Consider the following 26797-nt stretch of genomic DNA (forward strand, 5'->3'; position numbering starts at 1 on the left):
GGAAGTAGTGTAGGCCACCCCTCAGCAGGGCTGCTCCAGCTTCAAACCGCGGGCCCAGCACTGCTCGGGGGGTCTCACACTGACCTGGAGCAGCTACGACACCAAGGAGGGGCAGCTGCTGTGGGCTTCCTCTCACAGGTGCCTGGCAGCGCTCCAGGCAGAGCCTCTATTGCAGAGACAAGGCACGGGCGGGTCCTGGGGGCATCCCCCAGCACGAGCAGGGACACTCCTCCACCAGCCAACACCAGCACTTGCAACAAAAACCCAGGTCCTCACAATAAAACTGGGGTCCAAGACGGGCCAGCCTTGCCTAGGCAACACTGAGCCACTGGGCAGATGCACAGGACCAAAGAGCTTAGGACAAGCTTGCACTGGGCACAGGGAAAGCACTGGGAGCACTGCATCGCTCATGGAAAACACCCAGGTTAAAAGCCCCCACAAAAATGCAAATATCCTGATGGGTGTTACCTCAGATTGTTTCACCTGCCTGTCACCTTGCTGTGCTCACACACACTGTGCCTAGCGGGCAGAGGGGCAGCAGCTCATTCAGGTCAGGAGCTGTCTGCTGCACTGGGTCGTCAAGGGCAAAGCAAAAGATATCCCAGCTCACTTAACTGCTGGATGCAACTGGAAACCTGACAGGGAATGACACAAAGATGTCGAGGATGATAAGGGCACCCAGGTCTCCCTTCGCTCACTGCCACCCTGAGCAAGGTCCCTCTGATCTCTGCCTGTGCCTCCAGAGCGATGCAAAGGCCAGCAGCACAGTGCAAGAGGCAACAGCACCATTCCCTGCCCCTTCCCTGCCCTGTCCGTGACTGCAGCTGCTACAGGAGAACAAAACCCCTCAATCAAAGACCCTTCAAATGTTTTCCCTCAAGAAACGAGGCTCACAATGCATCAGGAGAAAAATAACAACCAGTGCTGGAACAACTGCTCTGAATGGAGACATTGACTCTAATGGCTCAATTATGCCTTTATTGGGGAGGGCGGCAGGGACGCAAGCTGTGCACAGCATTTCTGACAACGTACGAACAACGCGCTGACTGTCTGCACACCTGGGCTCCAATGCCCAGGCGCAGGGGCAGGACAGCTGTGGTTGCACCTCACCCTTCCCAGAGCACTGGGGCAAGGCCGGGCTGCTCCCAGGTTTGCTCTGCCCCAGCCCCCCAGACCCAGGGCAGGGCAGTCACCAGTCCCCCAACTCCTGGGGACTTTGGGAGGGCCACAAGGAGCTCAGGTGCCGCCATACAGGGCTGCCAGGTATCCGGGAGCCATGGCAGCACTAGGCAGAGATGCCAAGATGAGAAGTCAGTGGTGTTTTTGTGTTTACCCACCAGCTGCAGACAGACCTGCCATGCAGCACCATCGCTGGGCACCCCAGATGCCCACTCCAGCCCCGTGGTGGCAGGCGCCTGCATGGCACTGCCTGGCGTGCTCCCTGCGGTATCCGAGCTCCGTGCTGGCCCCGACTGCAACTGGGGCTTTGTGCCTGCTCAGCACATCGGCATAAGCGATTCCAGCTCCCGGTTGCAGCCGCACAGCCGAGATCAGGAGGAGTGGGGAGGAAGCAGCTGCTATTTTTAACCTGCTTGATCAGCATCCTGCCACATCAACATACCTCGGCTCTGCTATGTGTGCGTGGCTCTGCGGGCCTCACCTCTGCGCGAGCCAGCACACCTCACACAGCAGTTACCAGAGTCCCCAGCCCACACCAGTGGCACTTCCAGCAACCCCAGCAGCTGGGACTTACATTCTCAAAGGATCTCTTCCACAACCTTTATTCCCACAGCTGACCACCACCGAGCCTGCTGGCAGGGCTGTGCCTCTGCCCTGACTCCCAGAGTTTAGGGCAGCTGATGATGACCTGGTCTGCCATGGCGTTTACCATTAAACTCTGCTGCTTACTGACTTTCCAGGCACAGGATCTTGCCAGCACTTTGGGGAGGAGTTGTTAGGGGTCTAGCAGAGCCCTGCAGAGTCTTGTTCACACAAGTGACCCACCACAAGAACCCTGCCCAGGAGCAAGGCTATACTGGGTCAAACCCAGAACACATTCAGCCCAGTGTCCCATCTCCAGCAAACAGGAGATGCACACAAGCAGGGCAACCACTAACGTGTTTGCACTTAAGATCTCCCACCCTCTAACAACGCCCAGCTCAGGGGTCTCCTGAGGCAGAAGCGGTCCCTCTTGCCTTTAGTAAACCTTGACATCTTTCATGACCTTGTCCAGGCTCCTCTTGCAGATGCTGGAAGGTCACAAGGGTCAACTAACCCCTGGGAAAGTTTCCCAAGTGTGCTCCCCTTCACACAACTGCTGCTCCCCCAGACCTTCAGCAGTTTCCCTGCCAGAGCTCCCTGCGCCTCTGCCCACGTGGCCCAAGGCAGAGCCCTGCCACAACACGCAGCCCCACGCACATGCCAATGGCTGCAGGACAGCACAAACCGCTTTGCATCACCTGCCAGCTTCCTCGTGGCTGCAGCACAAGTGCAGCAAGGTTGCTCTGACCCAGAGAGATCACTCCAACTGCTCAATGAGCCCCTGATGAGACACAGTGGTCTACAAAGACTGGACATCACTGCAGGAGCTGGCTGAGGAGCAAGCAAGGCCAAGGGCAGGCACAAAAGTGAGGTAGGCACAGAGGGGACGGGGCAGAATGGTCATGGGGAACCCTGTTGTGTTACCCCTGGGGCCTCCACCACCACTTCACTGAGTCCCACAGTCCCATTTGGAAACCTGAGGATGGGGCTGTCCTCTGCTGGCACGCCGAGACTCACCATGCGAGCGCCCACCGTGTGTCCCAGGGCTGCAGGCTTGAGGGAAGGACTGGTGGCTGGGTTTTGACCTGATGCAGCTGGTCCCCAGAGCAGACAGACCCCTACAGCAACAGGGACGTGGGCAACACTGGGCTTTAAGCACAGACCACCCCACATTGCTGTTGATGCCTGCTGGGAGCAACCTGGCTTTCCCCAGCATCAGAGAGGGAACAGCTCCCGAAACGGTCCTTGACAGAGACGGGGAGGGGGAGATGCTGAGCCCCATCCCCTGCAGACAGGTGCGACCCCACGGATGCCATCATCACTGACTCACTCTCACGGCCCATCTGCAGGGGGTCAGAGTCACATCATTACCTGCTCCCGGTCCTCTCAGTAATCCCTAGATTACAGAGTCCCCAGGCGCATCTATTCTCTCATTAATTGGTGGATTTAAGTAACCCCAAGTCGGCTTTTACACAGTGCACTACGAACAGCTGGGTTACACTGCTCTCCTCCCAGTGATCTCCGGATTAGACAGCAGGCATGTCTGTGGGTCCTTCCGACCCGGCTGGAGCTCAGGCTCAGGGAGAGGAAGGGATCTCTAAACATAGTATATCTATATAAATAAAAAGTGTAAAGGATGGGACTGTGTTTTGTAATCAAAGTACTTAAGTGATGAAACAATAACTTCAAGGAAGTTCCCAGATTAATTAAATCCCAATCCAGATGATCCCCAAACAGCAACTCACATCATTCACAACAACAAAATACACAAGAGCTCTCACCCTGAACCCAGCACTGGGAGAAAACACCTCACTTTGTGCTTTTCTGGGGACTACACATAGATTAAAAAAAAAAAAAAAAAAAGTCACTGTAGCTGCCACAGAGAGCTCTTAGCAAACTGACCCAGAAAATGAAAAAGCTTTTAGGGACCCAGTACTGCACAACCAAGGCTGTAGGTTAGGTGCAGCCCCTGGCTTTTTCTGAAACTCTGCCTGTGTAAGGACAAGTCAGGAATGTGCTCCCTGCAGAAAGCCTGGAAGTGTCACCAAAATCGGGAATAAGAAAACTCCTTAACAGCAGCATAGCGTGGAGAAGCAGGCACTCCTTTATTGCAGTGCAATATTTATATACACATTAGGTGCAACAATCCCCCGTGCATCCAGCACTGCAATAAAGGAGTGCCTGATTCTCCACACTGCGCTGGGGTTATTCCCAGTTTCGGTGACAGAAGGGCTGTGGTGCTCTTCAGCCCAGACAAGCAGAGGGAGAGAAGGATGGGAAGGCCCCTGGGGAACAGGTGTGCACCCAGCTACCCAGGGTAAGGTTTTAATTGTACAGATTGCTTCTCTCTCCCCAAAACAGAACAGAAGAGCCTGAACTTGTCCTCTGCTGGACATGGAGACTGCTTACGCATCCCACAGCTCTGGGGTACCCAAAGGCCCTGCTGAGGTGCCGGTGGGCACACTCACGAGGCCACATTCTTGGTGTCAGGGCGGTGGAGGGGGACCGGCATCGGGCTCCTTCCCATGGCACAGCAGCAAGGCAGGGATAAAGGAAGTATGGGAATGACTGAGAGAGGTAAGTGGGATACAGCTGGAAGTAACAAGATTAATCTAGGAAAAGGAAATGAAGGCTTAAGGACAGATTTCTCAACAGCGAAATTATTCAGTTTGGGAAACACTCCTCAAGGAGATCAAAAACTCACTGGGGCATCAACCAGTGCCCAGGAAAAGGGGTGTGGGGTACAGCTGAGTGGCCACAGGGTGCCATGGCCTTCCTGCTCTGGGGCTTGGCGAGTCCTCAGGTCCGTGCAGCCCCAGTCTGCTATGCCCCATGCCTGCCAGGCAGACGTTGCCTTGGCAGAGCCATTGGGAGGCAGGGATGTCCCTCTGCAGGGGGCCGGGATGGCCCCAGGACACGGCTGGCTCCACAGCGGGCTCACACCATGGCTGCGGCATAAGGGTCCTACCAAGGGTCCTCCTCCAACAGCACAACCACCTGGCCATGAGCCACCTCCCCAGGCAGCCCCAGGTGAGGCCACCGCTCCTCCTCCAGGTGTGCTGCTGGGAACTGCAGGTCCCAGGGGAGCACCCACATCACCTACAGCCATCACTGGGCCTGGGGGCATTTGCACATGTACCCCCCGAATGCACACCCTGAAACCTCACACACTCCACCCAGAGACTCTTCCCGGTGCTTGCCACGGGGCAGGGGTGGGAGGGAACCCCCCCAGAGCGGCCCCATGACGCCTGGGGCACAGGGCATCCATCACACCCCATAAGATTTCCATGCCTGCTGTACCGAACCAGTGGGAAGGGACACGTTTCCATGCCAAAGGGTCACCCAGCCATGTCTATGGCAGGTCCAAACCCTCCACACCAGAGCCCAGGACATCCTGCAGCATCAGGAGAGGGCCGGAACAGAGCTGGAGAGGAGAAGCCCCCTGACCCAGGCACCCGAGGGGAGACATACACAGGGGCTGCACTCCCAGCCGCACTCGTGTGTGGCGTAGGGGCAGTGCCAGGCTGGCCATGGCCGCAGGCCAGCCCTGCTCTCACACCCCCCTGTTCCCGGAGAGACCCACCTCCCCCCGGCTAACACGGTGCTCAGCACCCCTCCTCCATCGAAGACCCTGGCCTGCAACAGGGTGTCTACGGACATGAACACCCTCGTTGGTTAGGTGTTGTCCCACTGGGCTGAGCATGGTGGCCACTGCTCCTGTCCCACCCAAACCGGCTGAGCACACGGGCTTGGCTGTGACTGCCGCCCTCATCAGGGCAGGGAACGCCGAAAGGGGCGTTCATGCCATTCCTCCTCCAACTGTAAGCCAGCAAGAGGACTCAGCAACTTGCCAGGCGGACAGCAATGCTACACAAAAAAGGTGACACACAGCTTGAAGACTTCAGGAGATGGGCGTTTTGGGTCAAACTACTGGAAATGGGCCAGCTTTGGGGGGAGGGGGGCCCTTCAACATCTTTAGCAAGCCTGTCTAAAAGTGGAAGATACTCAAACGGTTTGTTTGTATTCAAATAGTCTCAATTTGTCCTACTTTTGGCTGGGCGCTCAGCAGAATTGTGAATGAAGACTGATTTATGCAGCAGAACAAACCAAGCATATTTTCTGAACATTTTTCATGCAAGACCTGCCATTCCAGGGCAGTACTGCGAGGTCTGGGTCGGCAAACAACCTGGCTGGCATCACCCTGGCACCAGCGCACCGTGCTGGGGCGAACCCTGCCACATCAGCTCCGGGGATGTGCACTGCATCTCAGCAACTTAATATTCCTTGGCAACTAAAGTGGAATTAGCACAATGGCTTCGTTTCCTTCATTAGCAGTACTTCTGAGCACCACACAAGAACAAGGCATTCAAGTGTGTGCTTTTGAAATACCATCCTCACCCTACATTTGCATAAAAATACCAGACCTATTAAAGTGACAACAACACTTCACTAAACCGAATTACATAACCTGGTTTGTTCCCTCAGTTGACACACCAGAGACACCTTCGTTTCCAAAGCAAGCCTTCACCTTCTGAACACAATTTGGAAGGTTTGTGGGTTTTTTAAACAGAAGACAGGTTACTAGCCACATCATTTTAGGCATATGCTGCTTTCACATGTCGAAAAATTGAAACTGAATTACCTTCCTTGATTTTTTTTTCCACACTAGCATGATCTACCGTTTTGAAGCGCATTCAGCCCTCTTCTAGCAGAACAACCACACGAGGAATCAGAATTCCTAAACAGCACGAGGTGCAGAGAAACTCCCAGCTGATGCGCAGCCATTAAGCACCATCAGGGACCTCCTCCAGGACCACCCCAGCTCCATGAACCTGCTGCACACACACTCCTGGCTATTTCATTCCTATGGAGAGGTTTGCTATAGTTCCCCAGTATGATGCACAAGGCTCTCCTGAAAACACCAGCATACAACTTGGGGAAATTCACCATGGATTACTAGACAGGCTGGATTTTATCACTAAGACCTTGGGTTGGAAAATCCCCAGACCTCCCAGTGTCATGGGATGAAATCACTGCAGGCTCACCCCAGCCCTCCATCCTACCCGAGCAGGAAAACAGAGTTCTCAGCAGGTCACAACAGGGCAGCTGCAGTCCCATTTTTGATTTGCTGGCTGCTCCAGCTGCCTTTTATAACACAGCAACGGCAAATTCACCCTTCCGCAGACCACAGCACAAGGTGATGTGAGCTGGATGGCTGGGAAGTGCGGGAGCTTAGCCCCATCCTGGCCACACCACCTTCCTGGAAGCACCGGCTCGCTCCATCCCTCCCAGCAGGCATGTCCCTCCACCCCTGTGCAGCAAACGGGCTGTGGGGAGGCCAGCATGACCTCGGTGTAGCCACCTGCCACCCAGCCCACAGCACAGGGCACCACACGGGCTGCCCCGAGCATCCCCTCCCCTGCTCTGCAGGCTGCCAGCACCCAGGCACTTCGGTCCAGCTCCACACAAGCTGCGTGAAATTGCGTATGATCATTTTCTGTGGCTCGCCAAGGTACCCAAAGCTTTCCATTACTGTATTAAGCCAAAGATTTTCCCACTAGATGAACCCTCCCTTAGCCATGTGCTGTGGTCATAAAATTCCCAAAGGCTGGTCCTATGTCGGCTTCCTCTAGAGCCTTAGCAGAATAAAACAGTAGAGTAAAGCCTCTTCAGCTCCTAATTAAGCTATTAATAAGCCCGTTCCAGTGTGAGGTCTGGTTTTTGAAGTTTCACGTGAGGGGTCAGTGCTGCTGGGAGGGATGGGGATGGCGGGGGGGTTGGTTTTGCTTTACAGCAGCTGCATTTCCCTCCCAAAGCGAGGGAGCAGAAGGTGCCGTGAGGGAGCCGGTGTGAAGCCAACGCTCCCCGGCTGTGGGGAAGGGCAGCAGCGGAGCCGCAGCTCCGGCCCGGTCCCTCCCTCGCCCCCCCGGCGGGGGCCGCCTCCCGTCTCCCGGCGGCGGCGCAATGTACGGGCCGCGGCGCATCGCCCCAGCCGGGCCGGGCCCGGCCCCCGCGGCCCCTCCGCTCCCGGCGCTATGGGAAGCCGCGCTCAGAGCCACCCATACGCTCGGCCGCGGCGATGACATTATCCGTGTCTAACAGTTTTGGCATCTCTTCGCCTCTGCAACACGCAAGTCAGAATACGTATTCCTTCCTGCAGAGGCTTGTAGGAAAATAGCCCCGAGACAACTATTTAATTTCTGTAACAAGAATTGCACTAGCATCCGCCGTGTTTCCTAACCTGACGAACCCAGCTCCGGTGACAGGCTGCCTGCGGAACCCGCTAACGCAGTCATAACCCCGTGAAGCGTATTTTGAAACCCCGGCCGCCCACATCCCTCCGGCTCCGTGAGCCTGACAGCCCCCGGCAGCGCTCAGCCCTGCCCGGGGGGCTCCGCTCCGGCGGGGAAGGGGCTGGCGGAGGGGCCCGGGCTCCCCCCGCTCCCGCCGGCCGCCCCAGGCGTGGGAGCAGCCCCGCGCCGGGGCGAAGGCGCGGGGGCTGCCCGGGCGGGGAAGGCGGGGCTCGGCCCCGACCCGCTCGGTTGCCCAGGGAGAGGCGCGGGGCTCCGGGGCGGTTCCCGATACCCCGTCTCGGCAGCGGCCGCGGCCCCTGCAGCGCACCGGGGGTCCATCCCGGCTGGCTCCGGCGTGCGGGGGCTCGGAGCCCCGCGAGCCCGGCTCGGGGGAGCGCAGCCCGGCGGGAAGGCGGTGGGAGCCCGGCGGGTCCGGCGCTGCTGAGTCACCGGGGCCGGTGAGCCGCACGGCGCAGCCCGCACGGACCCGCCGGCACCGCCGCTGGTACCCGCCGCCGCGGGGCTGCCCGGCACGGCCCGGCGCGGTGCCCCGGTCCCTGGCTCCAGCGGCGGCCCCGGGGGTCGCGGGGAGCGGCGGGGGCGGCGGCCGGGGGCCGCGGGGTGGCCCCACCTGCTGCGGGCGGGCAGGGGCCGCCCCGCCTGCGGGACGCGCTCACCTTCAGTGGCATAGCTGTGGTCTCGCAGGAAACTGCTGCTGATCTTGCGGGTCTCAACGTCCTCCTCCATTGACGGCGGGCTGGCGGGCGCGGGGCTTCAGCAGCCGCAGCCGCGGATCCATCATCCCCCCCGCGCCCTGCTCCGCGGCGGCCGGCCGCGAAATGCGGCGGCGGTGGGGGGGGGGGGGGGGGGGGGCGCAGGGGCGGTGGAGCCCGCTGGCTCCTCCCATACGGCACGGCACGGCACGGCACGGCACGGCTGGGCTGGGCTGGGCTCGGCACGGCACTGACCGGCGAGGCGAGGCTTGGCGCGGCGCGGCGCTCGTCCTGTCGGGCACGGCGCGTCCCGGGCGGGCGGAGCGCGGCGCTGCCCATGCCCCGGGATGCTCTTGTCCGGGGGACGCTCCTGTCCCGGGGGGACGCTCCTTCCCGAAGGAGTGCTGCTCCCTGACTTGCCCGCCCCAAACAACACAGCCAGGGTCCAACACGAGGCCCTTTTTTGGCAGAGAAGGACCTACAGCAGGTAGATGCCGGGGGTCCCGGGACAGGGGTGCCGTGGGGGCAGCCGTGCCAGCGGTGGTAAGGAGGCGGGTGCCCACGGGTGCCTTGCCCAGGCTCGGCTCGACCCGCCCCGGCTACGGGAGGGGGCAGGGATGCTCGGTCGTTTGTGGCTGTGAAGGTCAGTGCAGGTGCGGGGGTCGGTGGCAGCGGGGGAAGAGCCACGAGCACAGGGGCTGCGGGAGAAGGGAGCGCTCCTGAGAGCACACCTCTGAAAGGGCTGGCTGGATTCTGGACATGTCACCTGGCACACGCTGCCGGCAACAATTGCTCCCTGTGAGCGTTTTCTGTCTTGATACAGGTCAGGAAGAAATACGCCTCTGCACTAACCGAGCCACTGGCAGGCACAGGGAAGAAATTCGTGGGGGGCAGGTTCCTCCAACTCCACAGCACAGCTCTGCCATGGCACAGGAGCGTTCTTGATAGCCCAGCGGCACGTCAGTGGGGAGCATTATTGTTACTGGGAGCGGAGGGAAAATAAGGAATGCAGAGGGAACGGACAAAGATGCTGGGTAACATTGCAAATACAGTGGTGCACTGCAGCTCAATTTCCCCTCCAAACTGTAGTATCATAATTAGTATCTCATTGAGAAGGTGCAAGATTTTACAGCCTACATTATTGTTCTGCTGAGATCGCACTGCCTCCTTGGGAGCAGCTTTTGTCAGGGGACATATGGTAGATAGCATCTCTGAGCAAGAAGGCTCAAGGACTCCAGTCCATCCGCTATGCACATCTTGTGGATTGGGCACTCCACGCCACCACTGCACTGCTGCATGCCTTTTGGAGGAGCATATGGATCCCCTCAGATGAGAGGGAAGGCTCCTTCTGGCCCGTGTCGTGACCTTGTGAGAAAGGTGGATCCCCAGGCTCTCCGCTGCCTGCCTCCCCAGGACACTTTCTGACATGCTGTCACATGGAGGTTGATATAAGGCATTGTAGAAGTGTACCTTGGAGAACTCTGGCACTTACTCATATGCATATATAACTTCAAGGATTTGTCAGTCAGCAACATCACATCACAGGCCACTCATTAATACAGGGATTACTGATGTGACAAGCCAGAAGCATTCATCAGACAGGCATGAGCCTGAAGTCTCCATTCCCAAAGCCCTCACTGAATTATTCTGGAATGTGAGTTCCTTGCAATAATCACCAGCCACATGCCTGAGTTAAGCAAACACACTGTATTTGTGGCTGACACTGCTCTCAGTTGCAGTGTGCAAGATCCACAAGTTAGTCTGAATTTACCCACTGTGGCAAGGCACAGGAGCTGGCCATGGCTTCACGGCAAAGCACAAAGATGCAGTTACCAAAGCTCTCTTGCAGGCCAGAGTCACCACAGTAACGTTATGCTTTAAAAACATTTGCATTGCCAGTAGCTCCTTGTAGACACTACAGTGCAGGGGAGCGGACCCGAACATGGCGCAGCAAGACTCAGAACTGCTGCTGGCTGTGGACAAGCCAACTGACACCTCCATGCTTGTAGCCTCCTGACACCAAAGGGAAGGGAAGGGTGCAGACCTCACACAGGGAAAGAGAGAAAAAAGAAGAAAGGAAAAGGTTAAAACCAACCCAAAACACTACACCCAGGAATGAGATTGCTTCTGTCTACAATGTGCGTTTGCCTGCAGGTGTGCACTTGCATACGTCACGTAAGGCACGGGAGCAATCTATCTTGAACAATCCCAACTCCAGAAAAGTAAAATAAAGACAGAGTTGTAATAAGCAAATGTTACCGTATTGCATCCTGCCTTCAGATCTCAGACGGCAAACCTCAGCCAAAAAGGCAATGCCCGGCTGAGTAACAAGCCTCTGCAATGTTTGTGAATATTATTTAAGAAACATAAAGACAAATCAGCAGCCTCCTTCCCTTTCTTTTCAGCAGGCTCCATCTTCAGTGTATTTCCATTTTAACGGGTGCCAAGTCCTTTTGCCTCTATTAACTAGAAAAATTATTATTCTCATTGTGCATGAATTATAATTATGTATTCATAAGTCCTGCAGAGTTTTTCAATACACCGTATCATTTAAATACATCCACAAGCCACCTGTTTGTTATGCAATGTGCATAGGAGCTGCATCATGAAATCCATTTATTCTCAGCTTTTTAAAATCCAGGAACAAGCCTTTACAGTAACTAAAAGCATTAGCTGTCCTAAGCAGGAATCCATTTGCAGATTAAATTCGCCAAAGGTCAGCTTGTAGCTGTCACTGTTTTCCAAACCCCCAGGTGTCTACCGTGTTATATACTTTTGACATCTCTTGAAGAGCCAGGACACTTTCCACGCTGCTGATTTTTGCTTCAATTAGAATAGGTTTAAGAGCCCCTGTGCACAGGTTTCTGTGGGACCTAAGCAGTGTGTTAAGAATAATTGAATCAAACCTCCGATTTTATGCTCAGCACAAAACTTCCTTCACCTCATTTATTTTACCTTCATGTCCCTGAGCATTAAATATGTTTTCCTATTTACTGGTCTGGGTTAGAACACTAGCTTCATTTTTTTAGCTGTTAAATACAGAATCATAGAATCGTTTAGGTTGGAAAAGGGCTTTAAGATCACCAAGTCCAACCATTAACACAGCACTGCCAAGCCCACCACTAAACCATGTCCCTAAGCACCACATCTACACATCTTTTAAATACCCCCAGGGATGGCAAACATTGTTAGATAACAACATTTCTTTTAAACTTCTAAGAATAATTTCTATTGATTAACCAATAACCTAAGGCCATGGGCACATGCTGCTAGCCCCGTACTGCCCCTTCATACCGGTGGAACATCATCCTGCTCCAAGGGCAGGATGAGGAACCGTTCCCTGGGAGCAGAATGGTTCCCACACTGCAGCATCTTCAACTGCTGCTGCCACGTGGAGGAAGATGCCTCTTCGGAGACTTGAGTCACTGAGCAGCTTCTCTGCATGCCATGATCTGTGTTTTATAGGAACGGACTTCGCAGTGCTGCAGATGCTCCCCAAGAAACCCGGCACATGGTGGGAGCAGGGTGCTGGGGGGAGGCAATAACTATGCCTAGAGGAGATTGCAATGGGGAGAAATATTTAATTGCATGTGTTTGAAAGAGAAATACCATCTTTCTCAACAGTGCACTTTAATGCCTATGTAAATTGATTAGAATTCCTGATAGCTGTTGTGCCAATCATTACTTTGTAAAGTGAAGCAATCCCTTAGACCTTGTTGGCTTTGGAAAGGCCACTGTCACTCTGAAAACACAGCTTACTCCACATTGCTGTTTTCTTGTGTGGGAAAGAAGTTTTCTCCCGAGGAATGCTTGTAGACTTAACGAACTAAGGACAGGAGGCAATCGGTGGCTACCACTATCTGCACTAACCAGGTTTCCGTAACTTCAGTGTATGAGAGCACGCCTTAACCAAAAGCCCATCTCTGTGCGGGACAGGAAACCAGTGTGAGTGTGACACCATTCTGTGGCTGGCACCTCAGTCAGCACCTAATTTTTGATCTCAGTGAAGGTCATGTCATAAAATTACTATTCCTAGAGGGAGAGCACTTAAAGCTCTTGCACGATTACTCTTATCATGTCCAGTTCCCCATACATTTACAAACATGCTCCAAGTCCTTTGGCTTGCAGATTCCAGTAGACACAGCACTTCAAATCTGGGAAGCTAATTAAGCAGCAAAAATGGGGTAATTGCACTCCTATTATCCCACATGTAACTGGTGTCAGCCCATCAGGTTGGTGGCTGGCTGGCTGATATTTAAGGGGGGAGCCCAGAGGGAAAGGGCCTGCCCCAGGGCAGAGACCCCTGTGCTGCAGGTGCTGAAAGAGCCACATTACAGGAACCCAGAGCTCCTCATCATCCCCAGCGCTGAACACATCCAGTGCCACAGCCAAGATGTCCCTGGGTTGGCCACATCTGGTGGGAAGCCCTGGCCACTGCTGCAGGGAGCAGCACCTCTAAGCAACCACAGCAGACACTCAGGTGTCCAGCTCCTGCTGAAACCAGAGGTCTGGGTGCTGGTGGCTCCCACCTCTATGCCAGAGCTGAGCCACAAGCCAGGCTTCCTGCCAGAGATGCAAACGTGGGACTGCCTGGGGTGTTCAGTGCAGGACTGGCAGCATTCATTGCCTGGCAGTGTGCTGGGAAGAAGTGGTTGCATGTGGTTCTGCCTTCAGGCACAGCCCCGAACCCACAGGCATCACTGAGCCCTCAGTCCCTGCACTCGCCCAGCTGCAGGGCTCAGGCAGCACGTGCCCCCTGCATGACAACACGCTGTTTCCAGCCATGCAAGGGGAACAGAACCTGGCAGGGCAAGTCCTTGTCTCAGGCACCAGTGGGAAAAGATAAGCGAATCAGGAATTACAGCCTTTCTCTGGAAATGCATTGCCAACAGTAACTGGGTGATTACACCAGTCACCCTTCAGCCAAGCACCCTGCATGGAGTCTGGAGAAACAGCCTCCTTCAGCAGCCTTTGGGGGCTTCGTCACTTACTCAGTGCCTCTGACCCTGCTCCCAAGCATACCTCAGAGACCCCTGCTTGTCCCTGCCATGCCAGGACCCACGCTGCCCAACACTCCCGAAGCTGCCTCAAAGCAGCACCCAGTCCTGCATACCAGTGGTTCACTCCACAGACAGAGACATGGGCACCAGGTCAGGGACATCTTCCCAGAGGACAACGGACACTCAATTGCTTCACAGCAAGTGGATAAATATTATCCGCACCATATAGCTGAGCACACAGAGAGGGCAGTGCTGCTTGTTTACAGCCCAGGGAGCCTGGGGAAGGCTCAGGAGGGGCACCAGCTCGCCATGACCAGCAAAGACCATTCCCATGCAGTCATCAAAGGACATGCAGTGCAGGTGAATGTGCTCTGAATGAGCATCCTCCCAGAGAACATGCGGGACCATCCTCTTCACCCACAGATGGAGAGCTCAGCTGTTGCACCATCACTGGAGAATGTCCATGAGTCTCACCACACATTAACAGACACACTGAGCCCCCTGTACATCCCCCAGCTCGTGCCTTGGAACTGTGCCCCTCTGCTTCTCCTGTAGCACACCAAAAGTTGATGTGATTTCACTACACTAAGTCAGTTTGTTTCTCACATTTTCAACTATAAGTCACATAAGAAAGTCGGGGAAGCCATCACCCATATCTGGGATGAAGTCCCCATAACAAAAACTTTAATTAGCATGACTTCAGGAAGACCAATAAATTACTGAATTAAATCAAGATCAAGAAAATTGAGCAGTCAGGTCACACACAGAGGGCAAGCTGCAGCCATCTCCTTCACCAGTGCCGGAGAACAAGGGTCAGGACCTCGGGGCAGAAAAGGGAAGAACCAGTTCATCAGATGCAAAGCAGGCAAAGACTTCTGTCTCCCAAAGGTCATATGATAAATTGATCTACTTGGCCTTCAGCCCTGCTATGCACTGTTACTGTTACAAGCTGTACATGATTAACAACACACCAGTAACGAGCGCTGCCACACACCCAGCCTGGCTCAGGGAACAGCTGCTCTCCAAGTGCTTTCTCACCTATCTTCAACTAGTCTGACTGACTTCTGCGGCATTTTAGCAGGCCTTACCTCATTTTTACTCTTTTCCTACTAAGCATTTTATGTCAGGGTCTGAAAACAGCCTCCCTTTGCCTATCTACTGCTTTTGCCCTTTCTTTAAGCACACCCCCCCCAGCACCCATTGCCAGCAGTTGTCACTTGTTTTCTCCTGAGCCAAACCTTTGCTCTCCCTTCACACAAGCCGCAAGAGCCACAACTGAGCTAGTGGGACCTGTTTTTTCAGTGCAACACCAGATGGATTTTGCTCAGGCAGTGTCAGGGTGTCTGTGTGTGACTGTGCACAGCCTGCATGTGCGGTACGGAAGAGCTGTGCCAGCACAGAGCTCCCCGTGTGCTGGCAGGGCTGGGCACTTCTACATCATCAAGTGCAACCATCAGACCTTGGCATCTTTGGTCACAGCAGAACCATTTGGAAGAAGGAACATTCTTGTGCTAAATGACCAGGGTTGCACAATTTGTTCTCTGCTCTCCTGAGAGCAGTGATGACTGATGACCATTGCAATTATCAGGGCTAATAATCAGTAGGAACTCTTCCTGCAAGCTCAGACTGCATGAGACAGAGAGATGTGTGTATGGATCTCTCTCAGGTAGGAAATAACTTTCCTCAGCCATGTTTTTTGATATTTCCTTTGTATTATCCTACCATGTACTTTGGGTACACTGTTTACTGGTACTTTTATCTATATAAGAACTTTATATATATAAGGAAATACTTATCTTACGGATTGCAAAGGTGACATGACAAATCAGGGAGAAATAACAATGGACTACATTGAAATTAGAAAGAGAGGTGTCTTATTTCTATGTCTCTTAAGCAGCAGACCTGAATTATCTCCTGGCTATTCCTCAACAAGTTGACTCATTTTTCTGCAGTTTGCCACCCTGCCGTTCTCCCAAGAGCGGGGTGATGCTGCCGAGCACTGCAGCAACCTCACTGCCAGCGCTGCGGCTTCCTGGGGCTCCCACTGGACCCACGGGTGCCTTGGACGCAGTGACTTGCTCGAGCCCAGCACACAGCCAGCAGCCTCAGCAACACGGCTGCTGGGCAGCACATGCTCACACACGTCCTTCCCCCAGCAGGGCTTCAGGAGGGCAGGGATGAACCCACCACTGAGAAAGGGACTTTCTCAGGCCATCGCTTGTCCAGGTGGATGCTGCTCTATACCCAGAGCCTCTCAAGGTACCAGCACCCACCGCATTCCCTGTACACAAACCTTCCCCTTACCAGACCTTGCCCAAAACCAGCACCAAGGTAAGGGCTCTGATCTTGCCCACATCCGTGACAGCCTGCAGAAACACTCCTGAAGCCAGGCAACGTCCATAGGACGCGGGTGTCCTGCTCTCTGAGGTCATACTTTAACTGCAGGATCCTCACCCCAGTGCTAAACAGAGCCAGAAAGCGAGGCGAGGGGCAGCCCTCGGTGCTGCGGGCCCAGCACCACACAAAGCCCCGCACCACTCCCAGGAAGCCTCAGGGGACACATCGATACCTTGCAAAGAGCTGGCTGGGCTTTTGCCTCCTTTGCCAGTGGTGCATCCCCGCTGAGGGCTCAGTGGCTCAGCCACACCACTGCAGCCACAGGTGGCTCCCAGCTGCCGCTGCTGCTGCCGACCCCTCACCCCTCCACCAACACCAGCCTTCTCATCCCCCGGCACCTCTGCCACTACTGCAAAGCCTGTTTAGACCTTCATGCGGCATTCTCACCTGAGAAACAACATTGTTCTTAAGGCATCAGCACAGGAGTTTAATCTCAAATGCAGCATTTCTAAAGCCAAAACATCTGTTTACCAAATCACTCCTGTAATGCAACAGATACCGTAACTCTGCAACTGCAATGCAAACACAGCGCTTCCAGGAAAAACTTGTTATGCATTATTTCTTCCTTTACCCTGCGGACAACCTAGCCATAACATACTCATTTTCTCTATATTATTACTAAATTATATTATTGCTAAATGCACAGCAGAACACATATGAGACCCCAAAAATGGAATGAGGCACATAATATTTCATGAGGGTCCAAGATGTCAATGTCCTTTAAAGGATACAGAGTGAACTGTTAGTCACATGTTCCTCACATCAGAGATATAATTAGCTTAAATACTTACATAGCAAATAGGATTTGCCATTTCTGAAGATTAAGGCCACATGTTACAGCATCAGTGCATCTGAACTAGTGGAGCACAGTCTATGCTAAGGAGTAAGTTTTTGCTTAAAAACAGCTGCTCTGAGCAGCGCTGCAAATGACGTCTTCTGTCGGTGTTGGGGTTTTGTTTGGTCCTTTGGTTTAGTTTTTAACCGGAGCAACCAGCTCCACTGCACTGTGACAACGGGAAGCCAAAACCTGGCTGGAGTCAGTTAGGTACCCAGGTCTGAGACACCACCGCCGCAAGACACCGATGCAGGAGGTCTCCTGGGGACTTGGAGCACTATATATAGAGCATACAGCCCCTGGACATGGCACCCTGTCACACATAAATACTGGCTCCTTGCTCCAAAGTGCTTACAGCCTACTGCAGCGAAATGTGACACAAAGAATAGGGGAGATGCAGGATGACACTGGCACGTTGTTCATGAGATAACCATTATAGGAAGTCTAAGGCTAACTACATCTAGTGAGCACAGAATGGAAAAATAAAGGCAATATTCCGTTTTGTCCATTTCCCTGTTGATTTATTTTCAGTTGGTACAGAAACTCACCATGTTATTTCCACTATTTCATACAGGGATACAACTCCCCAGATGATTTCTGTGAGGTTAGGTCACCACATAGGAGGGGAACATGTCAACTCGCACATCCATTTGAGTGGAACTGATACTGTAAAATCATACTGAAGGTCATCTGCTTATCCTCATCTGGCTGCACACCTCAGCCGTGCACACCCCTTTTCATCTGCTGTTCACAAAACTAACGCACACAGGCTGGGCTCTTCCCATCATCTCAGGGACAGGCTGTCGCTGGCGGGTACGCCTGTGTGAGCTGGCTTCCAAAAACTGCTTCTCATTCATCCCTCTCCTACTTAAAAATTTTGAGTCTCCAAGCCAAAGGCAAAAAAACAGTCCCGTGGAGCAAAGATGGCAATCGCACAATACAGTAATAATGAAAAACAAAACCAAACCAAACCTGTAAAGCTATCAACCAACCAACAGACTGCAAACTGTTTACCCATCAGCTGCATGATCAGAAGAAGCAACAAAAAGAGAAACTGGGATCAGTTTGAGTGCAGAAAAAAAGCAAAGTTTGTCACATAATGTATTTCTACCCAGCACTCAGACGCTTCCCCACATATCCTGGGATGAGATACTATTTCTGAGAATGACTGGTTAGCCTTTATTGCTGTTAAATTAGCATTTAATATGCAAAATTTTTTATGGCCCCAAAGGTGGATTTTGTTTGAAAGGATGTATGCCGATATGAGTCACCAACACATCTAGGTCATTTTGAATCATATATCCAAAACTGCAATTACTCCACTGTCTTCATTTAATTTGAACATGGACTACATCAAAAAGTAATGAAATCACGTTATAAGTCAAACTAGGGCTGCCCACAGCTTGTAACACAAGCACATTAAGTTTTACAGCACTGCTAACTTGGCACTGGGATTATTACTCTGTAAAAATCATTCTGCTTGTCCTCAAATGTCATCTAGCAGCAGAAGAGAGAAGAACACCCAGATGCAGCTTGGCCATCCTTGTAAAATGGAAAGCACAAAGGCTAATCAGTCAGACAGGATTAATTCCCCAAAGAAAAGGAAACCGCACGTCTGGCAGAGCAGCAATCTTGACCTGCACCAGGATTAGCTGAAGTTGCGCAAGCATCAGAAGGATGGATGGGGTCTCAAAACCAGGCTGGCAGATAATGTGAAAATGGGTAAGGCAAAATAAAATGCTTGTTGGCTGCAACAGGGAAAGCCGAACAACTGAGAGAAGCCTGTAAGTAGTGATCTACTTGCTGACTGTTCCCTATATTCACAGGGTTTTTGAATTTTTAGTGATACCTCACGCAGCAACAGCCAATGCAGGCAAAGGGCTGCCCCGATAACCATGCTTGGTCCCTAGCTGCCCTGGCAGAAGGACACAGTCTGTTGGCAGTGTATCGCAGTAAAAGCCTGACGTTTGGCCAAGCACTGGAAAACCAGCCCAGCCCCGGGCACGCTTCAGTTAGCACAGAACAGATCTTAAGTGTGAAACTGTTCTGGTATGGGAAAAATCACAAGAAGCCATCACCACATGCTCTGATTCACCCGCCTCTTTGGTACTGCATGGCCCCAGGCAGGGCTGAGCTGCCACAGGGGCTGAAGGGCGAAGAGGGGGGGCGAGCCCCGAGGGGAAGCGTGGGCAGGCAGGTGGCTGCACCCCCCCGGGCTGCATGCTGGTGGGGTGATGCTGCACTGCGCTCATGTCATGTCCGTGTTTGCATATTGTCATTATATGATGATATCATGTGTTACACCATCCTATAAAATGAAGCCCTGTAGAAGGGAATCTTTCAGCTTAAATTGTGGTCGTGTTCGAAGCATCTTAGCATTAACGGAGGGTCGGGGGGTGTTAACTCTTTTCCTGTTTAACATTTCTTACGTGCATGTGGTCCTAAATTCAGCCGGTAATGGTGTCTCTCCATGACTCCGAGCCACAAACAGGGAGCGGCAAATGGCAGCAAAAGGAGCGTCTGTGGCTCCAGCCCTGTGGGTAGGCGCTGCCGGCGGCACAGCCCTTCCCTCCCACATCATCCCCATTTCACGCACTCCTGGGAACGCCTGAAATTCAGCACCCAAACTTGACCAGTCACTCCTGGGGCTATGCCCCCTCCTCCACGGGACCTCCCCTCAACGTGGCAGCTTGGGGAGGCGCAGCGCTGGGGCAGGCGCAGGTCCCCAGCCCTAGCAAGGGCCCTGGTACCTGCCAGGCAACACAAGGGGCTGCTCCCTCACGGAATAAAAATAACTCTCCCGCTTTCGGAGTGCCAGCACCAGACAGACCTTAGGGTGCCCTGCCCTGCACTGCCAACCTCTCACTATTTCCCAGGACAACCAAGCTTGTTTTTCCATCCTCCTCTTCAGCCGCTGTGCAGCAACAGCTCCCAGAAACGTCTGCACCCCAGGGTGGGAGTTTTCTCTCCTGCGTGGTACGGAGTCTTCATACTCATACCACATAAGCAGGACAAGCACAGAGAGTGGCTTAGGGCATCAGCCAGGTCCATGCTTTCCTTACAATATGGAGAGACCAGCCTGTAACAAAACACAAAACCAGTTGTGCTACTAGAGAATAATTATGAGGTATAGCTCAGGGGAGGGGTGGGGAAAAAAAAAAAAAGGAAAAAAAGAAAAAAAAAGACAGACACCATGGGGAGCCTTAAAAGCACACACAACTTCTCAAAACACTAACATTGTAAAACTAATATTTGTATGTCACTAACGTTTACATACAATCTACCTCATGTCATTCAGAAAAACAAACCTGGAAAACTGTTAATTAATAAAAGATATCATGTCTTATTAACGTTCACGTAATAATTACAAAAACCACAAATCCATCTGTTAAGTATTCAGCAAACAAGACAAATGACTGTGTTATGTTAAACAGATTATAAAATGCCTCAGGGAAGGAAATCTAATAGCCCCGACCAAACCATGCATCAAGCAGCAGCCCAGTCTCACGCAGGGGTTACATACGACCATAAGCACATGCATGTGCTCACACACACCTGCCTGGCCCAAAGCCTTATGCTGGACTATGTATAGTAACAATACAAGCAATGAGGTCAGTATGACATTAAGTATAGAAGCCTACATTGAAATGTGACGATTTGATCACTAAGATTTTATTATCCTTTAAAAAATATCTCCTCAAACACCAAGATGAGACTGGAACAATATGCAAAGTAACGTTAAATCCAATTGCCCCCGTCCACATGGGAATCCAGTTACCCTAATCTGATTCGATAAACAAAACTGATTTCATTCTTCTTACGCTTTTGAATGATTTCTGAACACTTAAAGGAAGAAACATTTGTGCATGGACAGTACTTGATTCATTAGCATGAACATCACCGATCCATCAGTACATTCTCTGGACGTTCAGTGTAGTACTGAGGCATTAAACACTGCACACCCCATTCTTCACATATATGTGCACAACTGGGTGCCAACTTGTATGCAGTCCTACCATGATTAATCACCTAAAAAAAGTAATCATGATAACTAAAAAAGGCATTTGAACAGTACATCTCACAAGATTATCCTGAGTTCATGCATATCGGTGACCCACTCCACTCTGTAGCAGTAATGCACCCGTACTGCTGCGGGAGGATGTCCTGGGATTAAAGACCACAAGGGACCCCCCCAAACCAACCGCAGGTGTCAGTGCCTGCAGCCCTGGCCCCCACCAGCTCATCCCAAGCACTTCCCACACTTCATCTCTCTTAGCCCTTCCACTCCAACTTGCCACAACTGACCAAGGAGTCCATCATAATCCTGCTGACAGCAGAGTCTAGTTGAGATCTATCCACACACCATCATACATAACTTCTGCCAACAGGCTATGGTGAAGAGGTTGCAGTGCTCCGTTTTCCTGAGACCCAAATTTATGGGAACAAAATGTCAAGGGTATAACAGCAATGTTCCCCTCATTCCTGCCCCAAATAGTTTGTGTCAGAAAAATATGGCCATGACATTCTATCAGAAACATTCTCCATGGTCTTCCCAGTCTTACACACATGAAATTTCATCAGTGTGAATTTTATGGCTTTTAAGTTTAGACAACACAGAGAGTGATGCCAAGCACAGCAAACCTGCAATGCCTTTCCTCTCAAGGACAACTACCCTTGAAAAATGACAAAGCCAGCACAAAAAGCAGAAGGTAAAAGTTTGAGGACAGCCCAAGCAGTGGAGGATTGTAAATGGACACATCTGCAGGCCAGGTGTTTGCCATGTAGTTGTGTGTGTGCCCACATTCAGGTCCCCAGAAGACGATGGAGGGCTATTTGACTCCCAGTGAGAGGAGGATGGGGAAGGCTCAGGAAGCCCCAGGGCCAGGCAAAGGGTCCAGACAGCCCCTGCTCAACCCCACACAGGGCTGAGCTTCGCCCCTTGCTCTGCACCAGGCATCCCTGGGGCTGGTCCTGCTCATGCACCAGGAATTGTCACCGCAGTCCTGCATCTCTCCTGAAAATGAGCATCTCTCAGCGACTCCTGACCCTCTCCCCCTGTCACAGCACTCTCCAAACTATTAAGCTGCAACAAGGTCTTTTACCATCTCATACCAACGTACTCTTCGTACCAGTCCCTCTTCTCCTAGTCTCTCCTCATCCAGGGCACATGCTCTCTCTTCTCTCTGCTTCTTCCTCCTCTCTCTTCACTGGCTGCCCAACCTCTTCACAGAACCAGCCACAGCTGCACCTTATCTACATCAGCCAATCCACCGCCCCTGAAGCCAGCCCACAGTTGTATATTATCAATGTTAATTAACCCAGCTTCAGCCCTCTACAATTCCCCCCCTTTTTTTCTTTTTTTTTTTCTTAACATTTCATACCTTATGTTTTTAACAATCATCACAACCTTTTTACAAATAAAAATTTCATACAGCCCTCTATAATTCCTCTACATCCCCCCCAAGCTGTAGGGCCCCCAGACCCTCAGGCTGGAACCTCCCTGGAGCATTCCCAGGGCCCCACCGGGGATGCCGGCTGCCCCAGCCATGGGGAGAGACTCCAGCATGGTAGTTGTCCTTGAAAGGCAGTGCCTGTGCCAATGGGGACACTATGGACAAGAACCGTACAGGGAACACGACTGCCTCTTGTTTCCCCAAGCTACAAATGCTTTTGCCTCTTGCTCTTAGGCTGCTCTTGTTTTTAATCAATTGGATTATTTGTTTTCTTCTCCAATTATGCTGTCGCCTAAGACTTCAGATTAACAGCGTGGATGTAGAGAAGCCTAAGCTGCTATTAGGTTAAACAGTCAAGTCAATTAGCCTCTTTCAAGGGAATAACATCTAACTATGTGGCAGTGGGTCAAAAACGCACCTTGATGGTTTTTCTTCATGGTTTAGGGTGGTGGCTTTGTTGTCATCTGCTTGTGAGTTGCTTACTCTTTCATTTCAGCTGAGGAACATTGAATTTAAATGCAGAATCAAGGCAAAAATAAAAGGGAAATCTTCTTATCAGCTCCTGCCTTTGAACACATAGGTTTTGTTGTGAAATTTCCACTTTAGGTGGGTTACTAAGAAACCAGATTAAAGAGAAGTAGCGCCAGCATGCAAGCTTGTAATGACAGGATCCGCACATGTGCGCCTGCCCATCTGTGTGGATCTGTGCATGCACGGATGTCCTGCAGCTCTAACAAGGAGCATCCAACACAAATGGCCCCAGATTTAGAGCCGGTTGAGATCTGATCCAGCCCAGACTAAGGGACAAAATTCAATAAAATCAAGCACCACACTTTTCTGCTTGCTCTGGCTCAGTGACCTGGGTCACACCCCACACCATCAGACGCAGGGCCGGTGTGTCAGTGGACCTCTCCCCTTGGGCAGGGACGCAGAAAAGATGGGCACAAGCCATGAAGGTGGACACACCCCCCCAGCCTCCGCCAGACCTCGGCACAGCCGCGCTGCCTGTGGTGCATCCTCAGCACTCAGTGCGCCCAAGCCTCCTGCGGGGTCAATGCATTTTGCATTGCCACCATGTGCTGCCATTAATCAGTGCTCAATGACAGCCCAAAGTCATTTCAGTTTTCATAGCTCCCAGTAAAAACAAACCGTAGCTCAAACCTTACAGCATAAACCTTGCTCAGACAGTCCCTGGTTTAATAGGACCGTGGTACTGACTGGTTCCTATTTACCTACAAAAAGCAAGATGCTCCAGCAGCTATGTCATGTCAGCCCAGACCCACAGACCAGGTATCCAGGTAACAGAGGCAGTGGGGTCCCCGAGCAGAAGAAAGAAGAAAATAGACCAATTTCATTAATTGTTAGAAGAATTCAGAAGAGAATTTGCAGCTAGCCAAAAGAAGAAGAAAAGTATGTAAAATCAAGAAAGCCCTCAGAAACCCAAGACTACCTCTGAACACTTGCAGGACAGACAGCCTGACAGGAATTCCCTGATCCCCTCATCCATCACACCTTCTCCTGGAGCGTGCAAAGCCCAGCACTGCTCTGCTACGGCGCCAGCTCCTTACTGCACTTTTCTCAGACAGCCGATCCTTCATCCTCGTGCGTGTAAGAAACACGCCAGCACACCCGCAGAGGGGCAGGCGATGGAGGTTTCCTTCCCCCAGGTGAACAGGTTGTGGCCGGTACAGCTGGAGATGTTATTTTCATCTTGTGGCTCTTTTACAGTAACACCAAGGAGGTGGGTTTCATGGGGTTTCATTGGGTTTCTCATGGGGAGAGAACACAGAAAAAACGAGCACTGCAATTTCTGCGCTAGACAGTGATGCCGTGTCAAGGATGGCCCCGGTCACACCTAGTGTGCTTCCGTGCTTCCTTTTCAGTCACCACAGTGACTCCCCCAGCTGTGCTCCAAGCCAGCTGTGTAATGTGAGGCTCACCCTCAGCAGACTCCCCATTGCAATGCCATCCAGCAGACGCCTAATTTCCTCCCCAGAGCGCACACTGCAGCCACACATCACTCTGGGCGAAGGGAGGAGGGTCACCCTTGGTGTCCCCCATGGGGGCTGCACAGGTGGGTGCGGGGTGGCAGTCCCCAGGGCACAGCCACCACCTCCACTGCACCGCTGCGGATGTGGAGCAAGGGCTCCAAGCCAGCGGGAAGCCACATTTGGCGTAGTTATGCTGCCAAACACACGGACAGGGATGGGGAACTACCACCCTACCATTCTCTTGGCTGTTCCTGTGGCTTTCTCGCCATTTCCACAAATTTCTAAGGGAAAAGCAGAGGCCATTGGGTGTATCCATTACCAAATCTTTTTAAATAAATGATCCCAACAGCCAAATGTGTTCCTCTGTGAAAAACTGGGATATAAGCAGCATGGTTTTATGCTGACTCCTGTCTCTCTGTACGCAGCCCTTCCCCAGGGCTGCAGCTGCCAGAAAGCTTCTCCCACCATGCCCAGGAGAGAGCACGAGAGATATCTGACTAATTATCACACACCAGGTTCCCCAAGGGACTGAGGGGTCCACAGCAAGGGCCATCTTCAGCCTCCTCCCCCTCTCCCCCTGCTCGTGCATACGTTGCCAAAACAGCAGCAAGCATTAGACAGCAGATGGTGGGGTAAGTGCAGCACACGAGCACCAGGAACAGCAGAGAGCGTGACCCAGCAGGTTGGCCCAGGCAGGTCCTGGGGACCCCGTTTTTCTGTTGTAGGGTACGCACTTCCCAACACCTCCAAAGTCCACTTGAGGCTTCGCTGTCAATAGGCACCTTACCGGCACTGGGAGATGCATGCAGGAAAGCATAAGATTGCACGAGGGTAAACACACATACACACACATGGGACTGATCTGTTTTGCTCATGCATGCGGTCATGGAAGCTTTCAGGCATCTGCTTCAGAGAAACATGTAGAAATGCAGGTCCCTGAGCCACTGCCACCTCCTGTTTCAGCTGTGGACGGCAATCCAGTGTGCTGTGTCTCTGGGCAGGAGGTGTGTCAACGGACAGAATAAGGAGCTTTTGAGCCCAATAAAGGGTCTCACCGGGTTACAAATCAAAGGAGTAAACTTGTGTTCCCTGGTTAGTGGAGAGCAGAGAATAAGAACTGATAAGCCCCTTGCTTTTGTGTTAGAAAGATAGGATTTTATAATGCATTATTATGAAAATATATATTCTGTTAAAAGGAATAAATAGGCTGATAGAGCAGCTCAGCATTTAGGTAAAAAGCACGCCTCCATCAGAGGAACCAAGTCCTGCACTCAGCAGTTCCTTTCTGTTCTCCTGCCTTCCTTAAATGATGCATAGCTCCTTCACAAAGATGTTGTGTAGATTCATTAGTTAATGTTTAAAAGGCCTTTTTGAAGCTATTTAGTGCTAAGTGCCATCATTACACAGGTGGGCAGAGCAGCTGGAAGAGGCACCAGGGAAAGATTCGTAGCCAAGATCAACCACAATGCAGCGAGAGAAGCAGGCTGGGATCTGCTGAGCTCTGATATGCAGCAACAATCCCAAGGGAAGTCCCAAGGCAGGGATTGAGTCCTGTAGGGAAGAGGAGCTGAGCAGCCTCTGCTCCCTGCCCAGCCAGTGAGGTGGCAGGCGTTCACCAGGGAAAGCCGAGATTCCCAGTACCCACACAGACCCAGCCCGCAGCAGAAGTCACCTCTAGGTGTCAGTGAATAGTTCTACTGGGAGAAGGTCCTACCAGGAGGAGACCCAGGAGTCGCACCTCAGGTCCATCCCTCTCTGACCAGCGCTGCATCCCACCGCTTGCAGCACTCTAAACCCACCGGGTCCGTGATGGGACTGACTGCATCTCAGCCAGATGCTGAGTGCACCCCTGTGCGCACACAGACCCTACTCAGCAGCACCAGGGTTCCAGAGCCCAGCATCCCTGGCATCAGCTCTGGACACAGAGCCCCCTCCCTCCAGACAAGACCATCCCCCCTCCGAAGGGCAGGAAGAGGATCATCTCCCTCTGCCCAGTCCCCACAGCACTGGTACCTCCAAGACCCCTAGCCCTCAGCCAGATCTGGTGGAGCAGAAATGCCCGAAGTAATGGAGGAGAGCGGGTCCGATGGCCACACAGACACATGCTCCAAGCATGGTCTTACGAGCCCCGTTTCCAGAGGATACCGAGCCAGAAAGTCACACTGTTGTGCAACTCCACATAGAAAGAAAAAAAAGCAGCCAGCAGCACTGGAAACAAATCTGTGCCAGGACAAAAACTGATGATGAAGTACACAGGAGTTTGTAAGAACTCACTAATGTAAGTGATTAATTATACTGCTGAATATGCGTTGCCCAGACAAGAGGCAGCCTACAAGCACAGCCAGCTGACCACT

The 26797-nt window shown here is 52.4% G+C and overlaps 1 protein-coding gene across 4 annotated transcripts in view; it reads right to left on the minus strand.

Moving 5' to 3' along the window:
- Positions 1 to 26797, minus strand: part of PPP2R2B (protein phosphatase 2 regulatory subunit Bbeta) — a 104606-nt gene that overhangs the window by 58938 nt on the left and 18871 nt on the right. The window contains exon 1 of one of the 4 annotated variants that reach the window (XM_037398313.1): positions 8732 to 8910. The exons of the other annotated variants lie outside the window; for them this stretch is intronic. Coding sequence (XP_037254210.1) covers positions 8732 to 8801 — 70 coding nt within the window. The 5' untranslated portion in view covers positions 8802 to 8910. Of the gene's footprint in view, positions 1 to 8731; positions 8911 to 26797 lie in introns of those variants that run through there. 4 annotated transcript variants of the gene reach the window in all.

Source organism: Falco rusticolus, chromosome 8 (assembly GCF_015220075.1).
Source record: "Falco rusticolus isolate bFalRus1 chromosome 8, bFalRus1.pri, whole genome shotgun sequence".
Classification (NCBI taxonomy): Eukaryota; Metazoa; Chordata; class Aves; order Falconiformes; family Falconidae; genus Falco; species Falco rusticolus.